Below are 13,644 nucleotides of genomic sequence, written 5' to 3' on the forward strand. Positions count from 1 at the left end.
TTGGCACCACATCCACAGGCATTCACTCCGACCACAATCGACATACCATGTCAACAGTGTGTACAATCTACAGGATGTACTAGAGCAACTCATCAAAGCTCTTTCGACAGCAACTTCCAAATGTGCACCTACTACCACCTAGAAAAACAGATACATGGAAACACCTGTAAGTTCCTTCCAAGATACATACCATCCTGACTTGAAGAGATACTATCATTTCCAGCTGGATCAAAATGCTGCAGTGGTTTATGAAGGCAGCTCACCGCTAATTCCTCAAGGGCAAATAAGGATGAGCAATAAATTCTGACACAACCAACTCCAACATCCTGCAAATGAATGGATAAAAATGTCCAATCCTATAGCCATCAGTGCAAACCATCCCCAGGTCCATTTGTGATCTTACAACAATCAAAGTGAGAAGAATGTTACATAAATTCAGACGGACATATCACTTTGATACACGTGACACTCATGTTCTTTCTCAAATTTCCTTTGACTTTCAATTTGGCCATTTTTGACAATGTTGGCAGAAACTGACCATCCTAATGAGGAGACCCATCTCAGAATTAAGCGCTTCATTTTTGAAAGTCACAATAATTTTCATAAGTTTCGGCATGGTAATGTTATTTTCCTGATTTTATCTTTATTTCGGATTTTGTTCATGCATGGGATGCTGGCATTACTGAGGGGCCTGCACTTATTCCTCAACCCTAATTACCTAAAGGGTAGTCGAGGGTGAACTACATTGCGGTTGGTGTGGAATCACCTATGGAGCTTTCTCCTTCAAGGACGCCAGGGTTGGAGGATTTGAGCTACAAGGAAAGGCTGAATAGGCTGGGGCTGTTTTTCCTGCAGCGAGGGAGGCTGAGGGCTGACCTTATAGACATTTATAAAATCATGACGGGCAGAGAGAGGGTAAATAGACAACATCTTTTCCCTGGGGTGGTGGAGTCCAGAACTAGAGGGCATAGATTTAGGGTGAGAGGAAAATGATTTAAAAGGGACCCAAGAGGCAACTTTTTAACACAGAGGGTGCTGCATTTAGGAATTACCTGCCAGAGGAAGTGGTGGAGGCTGGTACAATTACAACATCTAAAAGGCATCTGGATGGGTGTATGAATAGGAATGTTTAGAGGGATATGGGCCAAGTGCTGGCAAATGGGACTAGATTAGGTTAGGACATCTGGTCGGCATGGACAAGTTGGACAAAAGGGTCTGTTTCTGTGCTGTACATCTCTATGTTCTATGACATTAGTGAACCTGATGGTCTTTTTTAGCATCATTGACTGTGGCTGCATGGTCATTATGGGACCAGCTTTTTAATGTAAACTTTTATTGAGTTAAAATTTCACCATTTACTACAAAGGGATTCAAACTCAAGTCCTCAGAACAATAATGTGGGATTGTGTTACTAATCCAATAACATTTCCACAACACCCCTGCTTTCCCCTAGTTTTCCAGGTTTTGTTTCCTCCCATTCCTAAATAAACTCCAATATAAAATTGTTAATGGTAATAATTATACCTTAAACCCTTCCAAACCAGTAAAAACTGTGTGACTATTTCCACATGCGTGTCATGATTAATGCACCTTCAGATTTGATATAGCTGACACATGGGTTTACCATCTCCCACCAGGGAAACAATGAAGGGATGGAGATCTACCATGAAGATTTTCTCAGTCTTCAATCAATATTGTGAACTTCTTTCTCTTCCTTTGGCCCTACCAAATTTTACTCTTCACCGTTCAATATTTTTAATCAAAAATCTTCATTTTGTTCCTAGGTTTGTCTTCCTCTTTAAAGAAGAGTTGGTTATTTTGTGATTCTAAGTCTTCCCCATTTGTTATCAGCACTAATCAGCAATATAGCACCTTATGAAAAAAGTCAGGATCTCCTTCTGCTTAAGATACTTGTCACATGTACAGTTGCATCAAACAGCCCATGCAATAAAGTTGAAAATTTAACAAACTAAAAAATTTCAGTTCGAAGGTATCATCATTTCTACTTGTGGTTTGCCATTATTGTTACAGCGAATAACAACTGCAATCAGTCTTCACAAAGGAATGCTTAGAGAATGACCCATTAAAGGAAGGCAATGATGCCTCAAAATAGGCCACACAATCTTTAAAGAGACCACAAGAGAAGCATTCATTCACAAAATGGCAAGACATCAAATGACAGCAGGCAAGTCGAGTGCCCACCTAATGTTGATAGAGGTAAAAGGAACTGAGGCAGCTATTATGTATGCACCAACTTCTGCGAGGGAGGTGTCACAATGTGAACAGGCAATGTCCATTTCACAGCTGAAGAAGAATGAGCAGTGTCCACAGAATGATGATCAGTCAAACACCACTGGGGCTGGACAACATTTGGACAGTGACTACAAGAGTGGGCAGTGCCTGACAGAAACAGGCATTCCATGTCACTAAGCTCACTTCCCTATTTCCTTGTTCAAAATATTGCTGAAAAGTCAAAGTTAAAGTCAAGATAAAGCTGTCAAAATCATTCCTTTAACACCAATCACTAAAGATCGCAAGCCCAGAAAACATATTTAATCAACTTAGCTTCAAGGGTGACTAATTGTCCTGGAATTTTATTACTTTGCATCTAACTTAAACTCTATAACAAATAACAGAAGAAAACGTACTTGTAATAGTAGATATCAGAACCCACACGAATCCAATGTGGTCTTCCACACAATGCCTCATGGACAGAGTACATCACTGGCTGCATACCTGCAACATAGCACACACAAGTATTAACTTAATTTGTAACAGAAAGTGTGTTGTATATTATGTAGTATTCCATCAATTGAAGGGGAACTAAAGCTCATTCAGAATTTCTCGGATAGAACTGAATCCTCAAACAATCCATACATTTGATTCCTTGAACCTTGATTAATCCAACTCCCTACTACTTGCAGAAACCCATCCCTTCAGATTCACAGTAAATCAACCATTCATGCAACTTTTGAATTTTTTTAGCAGTGTGGACAGCTCAATGCTGCTGTGTATGTGATATGGTTTGGAGATGCCAGTGTTGGACTAGGGTGTAAAAAGTTAAAAATCACACAACACCAGGTTATAGTCCAGCAGGTTTAACTGGAAGCACACTAGCTTTTGGAGCATCACTCCTTCATCAGGTGATTGTCACAATCAACTGATGAAGGAGCACCACTCTGAAAGCTAGTGCTTCCAATTAAACCTGCTGGACTATAACCTGGTGTTGTGCGATTTTTAACTGTGTATGAGATAGGTGTTCTATGCATGTGATCCTGACCTTTTCCATAACGTACTGTAGTATTAATTAGCGCTGACGACAAATGGGGAAAACTTAAAAAATCAAAAGTAACCAACTCTTATTTAAAGAGGAAGACAAACCTAGAGCACAGACACAAAACGAAGTTTGTTAATGAAAAATATTTAGCGATGAAGAGTAAAATTTCTCACACTCTTAGAACACAATCCATTCCATTGTATATGTGTCTAAAAGGGTTAATATTGATTGATGCAGTTAGCACCACCATCTGCGACAATAGCACGAGTCTCTGGGTAAAACAATAGGAGCTGACAGAAGACTGATCCGAGGCTAACGTTCTTCTTGCAGTCTCTGTATTAATAAACATCATGTTATTGTAAACCATAAATTGTTGCACTAATGTAATAAATTTTAAGTTGTTTGCTCAGCAACACACTTCCAGTTGGACCAAAAAAAAGGTGGCTACCCTCAACCATGCACTACTAATTCAGTCTTGAAGAAACTCACGCACACACAACATGGTGGCAGTGTTAGACCCTGCCACAACATACTGTGCTGCACTGACCAGCTCTGAGAGAGCTAAGAAAAATCAGTCTTAAGCGTTCATGAAATAACTAGAAAAAAATTCATGGCCCATAAGACTGTAATTACTGATAACAGCAAAATCCACATCGCTCATAGTAACATCCAACATTGAAAAAAATTCAAAGAATAACACAGAAAACATTTCGGACCTGACAGTGAGGCTACTATAGTGAAATTCAGAAGAGACTGGAACGTTGTTGGCAACACGAGGTCAGGTAAAGTTATCATAAACCCAGAGAACCACTCTTCCATTACAGAGACAGAAAGATGACTGATGGCGTTTGACCTGAGGGTCAACACACCTCGGGCAAGGTGAGAGGTTGAGAAGGAGAGCCCTTCATGTTACGCTCAGCTGGTGCGGAAGTTGAACCCATATTATTGGCGTCAATCCCCGATGCAAACCAACCATCTGGCCAAGTGAGTTAGCCAGCCCCGAGCTGTGGTCAGATTCATTAAGTCTTTACTCCAGAGAAAATCATTCAGATAGTGAGTAAAGCAGAGGTTTGGATGAAAAACAGATCGATTCTAAAAGGAGAGAATAAAACTTGGTAGAGGAGCTCAATGGAATAGCTTCATTGCCTAAGGTACAAACCACATAGAAAATAAACAAGAAAAGTCAATGCAGCAGATATCAGACACTAAAAGACATTGCCAATGCTGTGGACCAAAGAATCTTCACACAAACAGTGCCCAGTTTTAAAATATGACTGCTTGCATTGTAAGAAATGTGTCTAAGCAGGGAGTTGCCATCAAAAAGGAAAAGACCGAAGAAGTATCAAAGGGATAATTGAAGTGGAACAGTCTTTAGTAGAAAATAACCTGAAAGTTTGCTTAAGTGAAATCAGTGAACCAACCCAAGTATTTAGCAGGCAGATATTTATGTCAATGGGCATTTCACAAATGTCAAGTTAGACTCGGGAGCAAGTGTTACAATGTTATCAGATAGTGAGCTCCGGTTGACAAAATACTGCTTACATCCATAAGAAGCTCAGCTATATGGTCTGGAGAAATTATATTGAATGTTAAATGCTTGCTAGAAGCAACTCTTCTACCTAGGGGGCACCAAGAGATTATATGTAATTCACCACCAAGGATTTTCATGACTTAACAGAAGAATGGTATTGATCTCAAACTTACTCAGAAGTGAAAATGTTATACACAAAATGTTAAGTCAAGCCAATATGAAATTATACTAGTCTCCAGAAACTCAGTGGAAATTAAACAAAAAAGTGAACCCTTAGGTTTGTTTAGATTATTCGGCCCAACAAGTCCACACTGACCCGCCGAAGCGCAACCCACCCATTCCCCTACATTTACCCCTTACCTAACACTACAGGCTATTTAGCATGGCCAATTCACCTGACCCGCACATCTTTGGACTGTGGGAGGAAACCGGAGCACCCGGAGGAAACCCACGCAGACACAGGAAGAACGTGCAAACTCCACACAGTCAGTCGCCTGAGGCGGGAATTGAACCCGGGTCTCTGGCGCTGTGAGGCAGCAGTGCTAACCGGTGGCACAGTGGTTAGCACTGCTATTCCAACAGTTATGTTGGAATAATGAAAAAGGTGAGACTATTGTGGTATGGTTGAGATGTTTTCCCCGCTATCAAAACTGAGTTCTGACTCCAAGTGAGACTAAATCCAAGTGAAAAAGCAGCAACTGAATCATTTCCTAGACTTGCCCAAAAGTCCACTCCCAATTCTTTTACCTGCCAAATGCCACATGAGGTAGGCTTTAACAGGGCAAGTATTACAACACAGCATTCAAAAGGGGTGCATTTGCCTAACCATCAAGAAAGTCAAGTACAAGGTTACGCCTGAACAGTAATCCCCAGCAAAGTCTGAAAACCACACAGTCTATTGAATACAGAGTACAAACTCCAAAGGCAGTGTACGGTCCCCAACCCCAATGCCCTACATTTACCTCAATGTCAGAAATTGAAAGCTGAGTACAGGATTAAGGATAGGATTCTTGGCAGTGTGGAAGAACAGAGGGATCTTGGGGTGCAGATACATAGATCCCTTAAAATGACCACCCAAGTGGACAGGGTTGTTAAGAAAGCATATGGTGTTTTGGCTTTCATTAACAGGAGGATTGAGTTTAAGAGTCGTGAGATCTTGTTGCAGCTTTATGAAACTTTGGTTAGACCGCACTTGGAATACTGCGTCCAGTTCTGGTCGCCCTATTATAAGAAAGATGTGGATGCTTTGGAGAGGGTTCAGAGGAGGTTTACCAGGATGCTGCCTGGACTGGAGGGCTTATCTTATGAGGAGAGGTTCACTGAGCTAGGACTTTTTTCATTGGAGAAAAGGAGGAGAAGAGGGGACCTAATTGAGGTATACAAGTTGAGAGGCATAGATCGAGTCGATAGCCAGAGACTATTTCCCAAGGCAGAAATGACCAACACGGTGTCATAGTTTTAAGCTGGTTGGAGGAAAGTATAGAGGGGATATCAGAGGCAGGTTCTTTACACAAAGAGTTGAGAGCATGGAATGCGTTGCCAGCAGCAGTTGTGAAGGCAGGGTCATTGGGGTCATTTAAGAGACTCCTGGACATGCACATGGTCACAGAAATTTGAGAGTGCATACATGAGGATCAGTGGTCAGCACAACATCGTGGGCTGAACGGCCTGTTCTGTGCTGTAATGTTCTATGTTCTATGTTCTATTTCCATCACTTGAGATGATGTGCAATGATAGGCCAACGATCGAGCCATCTGCAAATAAATGAAGTCAGATTGCTACACTGAACATTAAACAACTATCTGCTCCAAACTAAAGCCTGTCATTAGAAGCTGAGATAATTAGGAATGAAAAAGATCAAGCAAAATATCTGGCCTCTCCACTTTCCCAAACAATAGTAAAGAATATCACATCAAGCAAGAAGTAATTTCCAAGTAACAAAAATGTGGGAGTGAACATGATGGTTTCACCAATAACTTGATCATTGAGAAGGAAGGTAAAAGCCTGCAATATTCAAGTAATTGGAGTAATGTTTGTATGTTTCAGCACAAGGTTATATGTGAAATAGGAAAAACGTTCCATTGACACTAATGAAAAACATGGTCCAGATACAACTCTATACAACATCACTAACAAGAGATAAACTACATGCAAAGGTCCAACATCCTGCAAAGAAAATCAGCTTCTATAGTAAGAACCACACAAGCAACTTCAAAAAAGTCACTAATTTTTCATGAGAGAAATATAAAAAGTTAAAGACCCTCCAATTCAAGAAAATATTAAAGATCTCAGATTATCAGGATGAAAATCTACGTCGACCATCTTATTACCAACAAATTACCATTTTGCCAAGTCTGAAGAGAACACATTCAGAATATAACTGAAATATTCAGATCATCTGAATTTATAAAGTCAAAGTCTTTGGGAGAGATGGGATCATGTGAAATGTAAAACAATAATTGTACAAGGGAAAAAAGAATTGGGGAGGGGGAGTATATGAGTCTGAAAATATCTAAAAAGCTTAATGCGTGATTGAATGCAACAAGCACCACATATTTTGATGGCATCTTGAGAATTTGAACAGAGTATTGAAGGAGCCAGTAGTAACACAAATCATATTCACATAACCGGTAAATAGTTGTAATAATAAAGTTTGTAATGTTTTCCCAGTAAGATTTTTCATGCTATACCATTTAGGGGCTGAATGAACCCAAAGACTCAACACATTCCACTCTCAGTGTCTGTGCTGAGTGAATTTTAAAGTGTTAGTCCTCAATAGATATAAATTCTACTTTCTAAACTTTACAACTCTATATTTTCTTCACTCTTAGTGTGGAATGTTCTGGTAGATTTCTTTGAAAGCGAAAAAGAACAGTCATTGAATTTTGATCCAAATTTGCAAAACTTTTGAGATTTTTAAAATTCATGTCAAACCATATTGTTTTGTTTTAAAACACTCTGACTCACATGAAAAGAGAAAGAACAAGATGAAACTACAGATTTATCATTAAACTGTGTGTAAGTGTGCCAGATCCTTGAATCATGTTAACAGTTAGACCATATCTCTTCACTCCAGTTAGTTAGCGTAAGCAATACAACTGTCTTCATGAAAGTCAATATTAACAGTTCCTGCTTCATGTTTGAGTAAATGGTTTTGCCAATATCACACTGTTGCTTATTGTGAAATCGCATTATGACTGTAGCATCAAATTTTATGGAAAATCTTGAAATTCAGCAGTCAATCTCTAGTTCAAGAGATGTGTACACTAATTGTCAACAACATTAATATAACTATGTCACATTCTGTGAAGCCCATTTAAAGTATAAATGATTTGATGTGGTCTCAAATCCATTTTAACATTTAGACAAAGGAATTTGTCCACAAGAGTTGAACTACATGAATATAAATTTACTTCAACAACACAATCCCCTCAAGCTGCTGAATTATGAAACTGCTGTGAAACCAGAGTTAGTGAGATGCATGAAAACATGAAGTGTCGAAAACCATATTAAACTCCAACACACTGCAGACAGATCAACAATGTATTTTATTTATGGGAAAAAGTGCATGTATTGTATTGAGTACCTCACTGTTACAGTGTATAAATATTTATCATAATAATTCATCTTGCACTGTAAGTTCAAAAGAAGTATAGTAGTTACAAGTACATGAATCAAAAGAGTATATTCCAGAGACAACATACCTACAGCTATGCAAATTATAAACTGCACATGACATGTAGCTAATGCCACAGTACATAAAGCCACAGGATATAATGCTGCAGTAACCAGACTATCAACTTGAGCCAAGAATAATCAGTTTAAAAAAAACGCTTACAATGTAAATATTCAAGTAAACAGCTCAAACCAAGTCATGCTGCAAAATGGTTTTGAGAAAGATGGCCTTACAAACCAAGCTTTATGGCTTTCATTCTATTGGGGACAGGGTGTTAGTGCTTCAATAAAGAGCAATATGAAATGAGATGGTAAAAACACATCAATGCAGGTTTACCATTTCTCAAATTTGATTTACAAACATATGGAATAGGAGCAGAAGTCAACCATTTGGTCCATGGGTCCTGTCCACTATTCAATAAGATCATGGCTGATCAATCTGTGCTTTGAGTTCCACACTCCCTTCTGCCCAACAAATCTGTCATTCACTTGTATAACAAATATCCATCCATCTCCACTTTCAAAATGTTCAATGGCCCACCCTCCACCACCTTCTGCAGCAGAGTGTTCCAAAGTCACAGTCCTCTGACTGAATAAGACTTCTCTTCAAAAAACCAAAGAACTGCAGATGTTGGAAATCAGAAACACAAAGAGAAACTGCTGTAAAAACTCAGCAGGTCTGACAGCATCTGTGGAGAGAAAGCAGAGTTCACGTTTTGGGTCCAGTGACTCTTCTTTAGAACATTCTGAGATGCTGCCAGACTTGAGCTTTTCCAGGAATTTCTGGTTGTTTTTAAGATTTCTCTTCATCTCTGTTCAAAAGGGCAACCCTTAATTTTAAAACAGGACTCACCAACTAGCTGAACCATCCCCTCCACATTTACCTTGTTAACACTTTTCAGAATTTTATACACTCCAATCAAGTCACCCCTCACTCTTCGAAACTCTCCATAACAAGCCCAGTTTGTTCAACCATTCCTCATAACACAACCATTCTTTTCCCAGATGTCAATGTTGCAAATGTTCTCTCTATCCCTTCAATGCTCTTACATCCTTCTTTAAATATGGAAAGCAAAACTGCACACAGTGTTCAAAATATGGACTCGAGTGATGGCCCGTTTGAATGAAGCATAATACTCTTACCTTGATGTTCAATTCCTCTCATAATAGAGGTTAGTATCCATTTAACCTTCTAATTACTTGCTCTACCTGCATGTTAACTTTTTGTCTGATATCACTCAGTACCTGGGAATTCTGCTGTTGTTTTCTGTTGTGCCTGTCAAAGTGAACATTTCACATTTTTCCACATTACACTCCAACCCCAGACTCAATCTATCAATACCTGCTTGCATCCTCTTTTTGCCCTCTTCACAACATGTTTTCCAACCTATATCTGCAAACTTAGCTACCACTTAACTTCACTCCCCTCATCTAAGTTGTTGATGTGAATTGTAAAATGCTGAGAACCCTGCACAGACCCGTGCAGAATTCTACTCCTCACTTCCTGCCAATCAGAAAAAATGCTCATTTATCCATTTGCACAGTTTTCTGCCAGCCAGACAATCTTCTGTGTTAATATGTTACCTCCTACTCATACTTTGCTCATTGACATTTTATGTAGTGGCTTCTGAAACTTTTAGTACTGAACATAAATAAATTCCCCTTGTTATGGACTCCCTCAAAACATTTCGAGAAAGTAGTCCAGACCTTAATTTTGTTAGTTGTTTTAGGCTGGTGTAACAGGGATATTCCAGGAGAGATGCAGCTGGTCAAATCACTTAGTTTTCAACAAAACAGAATTTATTTACAAGATTATTGAATGGAACACAAACAAAAGAGAACAGAATACTAAGTAACGTAACCTATCCAAAAATCCAACAGATCATCCCAACTTAATGATGACATTCCAAATACTTGTAAAAATCTCCCTTTGCACAAAAGGTAAAATCAAACACAGCGTCTTATAGGAAAGATGTCAGAGAGAGAGAGGATCAGCCTGGACCTGCTTCTCGAGCCCAGCAGCTTCCCAATACCACTGACTGACTGCCAAAACCAAACCAGAGAAAAGCTGAGCTGGGAGAATCAGCTACTCTATTTTAATTGTACAAGATTTTTTCTTAAATCTTGAAAGCCGTTTTCTTGAGGCAGTATCTGTTAGCTATAAACAAATTGGCCCTAAAACCCTTCCAAGCCCAGACTTTCAGAGTCTGTGTCTTTTATGACCTCCTGAAAAAAAAAGCCAAGGACACTATACGTTTGTTAAAAGAGCAACATTTCCCCCCTTAAAAGTAATGAACAATCAAAATCCAAAGATGATTTATTTCTTAATTGTTAAGTGTTACTACTCAACAACACACATATACATTATATTGACTATAAACGTGTAAACATGCACAACTACATTCTGTTTTAGTCTGTTTTACTCCTGCCACCAAACACCTCCTGTCTCTCATTCGAGTTTCAATAATACGTCGGCAATCACATTTGCTCATCCTGCCACATGCACAACTTTCAAATTGAACAGCTGAAACAACAAGCACCATCTAAACAGTCTGGCACTTTTGGACCTTAAATGTTTCCACAATCTTCAATGGGCTATGGCCAGTGTGTTTGATTGTCTGAGATATGTTACTGGTAACGTAAACATTGAAATGCTGTAACGCTAACACCAAGCTCAAAGTCTCCTTCTCAACTCTCAAATATTTCTGCTGATGAATGTTCAATTTCCTGGACAAATATCCGATAGGTCTTTTTATCTTCTCGTCATCTTCCTGCAAGAGTACAGCACCGACACCCACACCCACATCAGTAGCATCGACAGCCATTTTGTGTGGCTTTGCATAATTATGTATGGCAAATACTGGGGCAGTGGTTAACACAGCTTTCAAGCTGTCAAATGCCTTCTGACAGTCTGCTGTCCACTGAAACTTTTTGCCTTTCTTTAGCAATTCAGTGGGTAGAGCAGTCAGACTGCTAAAATTTGGTATGAATTTTCGATACTGCTCTTTTTGTTGATCATATGGGAAATTCACAACTACCTTTGTTTTTGCATCCATGGGGCCATTTGTCCATCTCTAATAACATGGCCCAAGAAGGTGACTTGGGCTTTCGCAAATCACGTTTTACCAGGTTTATCACCAAACCTGCCTCCCGAAGTCAATCGAACAAGTCTAATAAATGTTGTAAATGTTCCTTCCATGTGTGACTAAAAATCACCAGGTCATCAATGTATATGACACTGTTGGGCAATCCAACAATGACCTCATTGGTTAGTCTCTGAAATGTGGATGAAGCATTTTTCATACCAAATGGCATGACTTTAAACTGATATCATCCATTTGGCATTACAAAAGTCAAAATTGCCTTCACTCTTTCTGACAAAGTTACCTGCCAGAATCCTCTGAGCAAGTCCAACTTAGAAATATAAGCTCCTTGTCCCATCTTTTCAACACAGCCTTCCAAACGATGAATCAAATATGCATTAGTCATTGTAACTGCATTGACTTTGCGATGGTCCACATGTAACCTTTAGGCACCGTTTGGTTTTGCACCATTACTATGGGTGAGCTCCAGTCATTGTAGGCATTAAATCTCCTTTGTCAATTTTAAATGGTTATAGCTATAAGGATGTTGCTTCATCGGAACAGCATATCCTATATCTACATTGTGCATAATTAGGACAGTACTTCCCAGTTTATTTCTACATAGCTCCCCACGTGATAGTAATAACTCTTTCAGGTCATTTTGGTTTTCCTCTGGAAGAAAACTCAATAATTTATCCCAATTTTTCACAACTTCGTCATTGTCCAATTTAATTTGAAGATTGTCCAATTCAGAATCCTCTGAACTTCATTCTTCCCTTTGAGTCATAACCAATAACACATTCGCCTCTTGGTTTCCTTCACTGTCAAAATAGCCTCTGAGCATATTCACATGACACACTCTGCGAGATTTCTTTCTGTCTGGAGTCCTTATCAAATAGTTCACCTCACTCAACTTCCTTTTGACTTGATAAACCTTGGTTTTAAAGCTTCACCTATCACTGGAAATAACACTAACACTCCAAAAGCGAACTTGTGAGTTTTTGATTTCCTGTCTGCTTCCTGTTTCATGAGGAAAAAGGTTATGGATAGGATGAGTCAGCTGACCACGGCACCACGGTGCAGAAGGCCACTCAAGGAGGGGAGCAAAAAGACAAGTAGTTGTTATTGGGGATTCTATAATTAGGGGGACAGATAGTATCCTGTGCAAACTGGATCAGGAGTCCCGCATGATGTGTTGCCTGTCTGATGCCAGGATGCAGGACATCTCTGACCAGCTTGAAAGGATATTGGAGCAGGAGAGGGAGGATCCAGTTGTTGTGGTCCACGTTGGCACAAACACTATAGGCAAAGAGGACCTGTTTGGGGAGTATCAAACACTAGGAAGCAAATTGAAGAACAGGTCCTTAAGGTCATAATCTCTGGATTACTCCCAAGCCAGGTGCTCATTGGCTTAGGAATAAGAAAGTTAGGAAATAAACAAGTGGCTAAGTGATTGGTGTGGGAAAGAGGGATTCCCTTTCATGGGACATTGGCATCAGTTTTGGAACTGGAGGGATTTGTACCGATGGAACGGTCTCCACCTGAACCAATCTGGAACCAGTATTCTGACGAAAAGGATAAATAGGGTGGTCACTAGGACTTCAAACTTGTGAGTCAGGGGGGGGAGGGAGGGGGAAAGCAACAGAGAGTATGGAGTCAAGTAGAAAGATAAGCCGCAGGTTAGGCATGTGTGCAGGGTTTAAGTTCAAGGCAGGCGAGGAATGAAGCAAAAAGCTAGGATAACTTAGGATATACTACTAGAGGTGATGGAAATAATGAGGATAAGAAAATTAGCATTAAGGTGCTTTACCTGAATGCTCGTGGTATTCATAACAAAGTAGATGAATTAACAGCAGAGATCATCAGGAATGATTATGATGTGGTAGGCATCACAGAGAGATGGTTGCAGGGGGTTCAGAACTGGCAGTTAAACATCCAAGGATTTACAACTTATCAAAAAGACAGGGTGGTGGGCAGAGGGGGCCAGGGTGCCTTGTTAGTTAAAAATGAAATTAAATCTATGGCACTGAATGACATAGGGTCAGATGATATGGAGTCTGTGTGGGTGGAGTTGAGGA

General features: G+C 39.6%; 1 protein-coding gene across 1 annotated transcript in view; it reads right to left on the reverse strand.

The window, feature by feature from the left end:
• The window catches only part of LOC132834190 (cytosolic carboxypeptidase 4), a 248,579-nt gene that overhangs the window by 138,132 nt on the left and 96,803 nt on the right, over positions 1-13,644 (reverse strand). Inside the window, exon 15 of the mRNA XM_060852856.1 lies at positions 2,649-2,736. Coding sequence (XP_060708839.1) covers positions 2,649-2,736 — 88 coding nt within the window. The remainder of the gene's footprint in view (positions 1-2,648; positions 2,737-13,644) is intronic.

Source organism: Hemiscyllium ocellatum, chromosome 39 (genome assembly GCF_020745735.1).
Source record: "Hemiscyllium ocellatum isolate sHemOce1 chromosome 39, sHemOce1.pat.X.cur, whole genome shotgun sequence".
In the NCBI taxonomy this organism is placed as follows: domain Eukaryota; kingdom Metazoa; phylum Chordata; class Chondrichthyes; order Orectolobiformes; family Hemiscylliidae; genus Hemiscyllium; species Hemiscyllium ocellatum.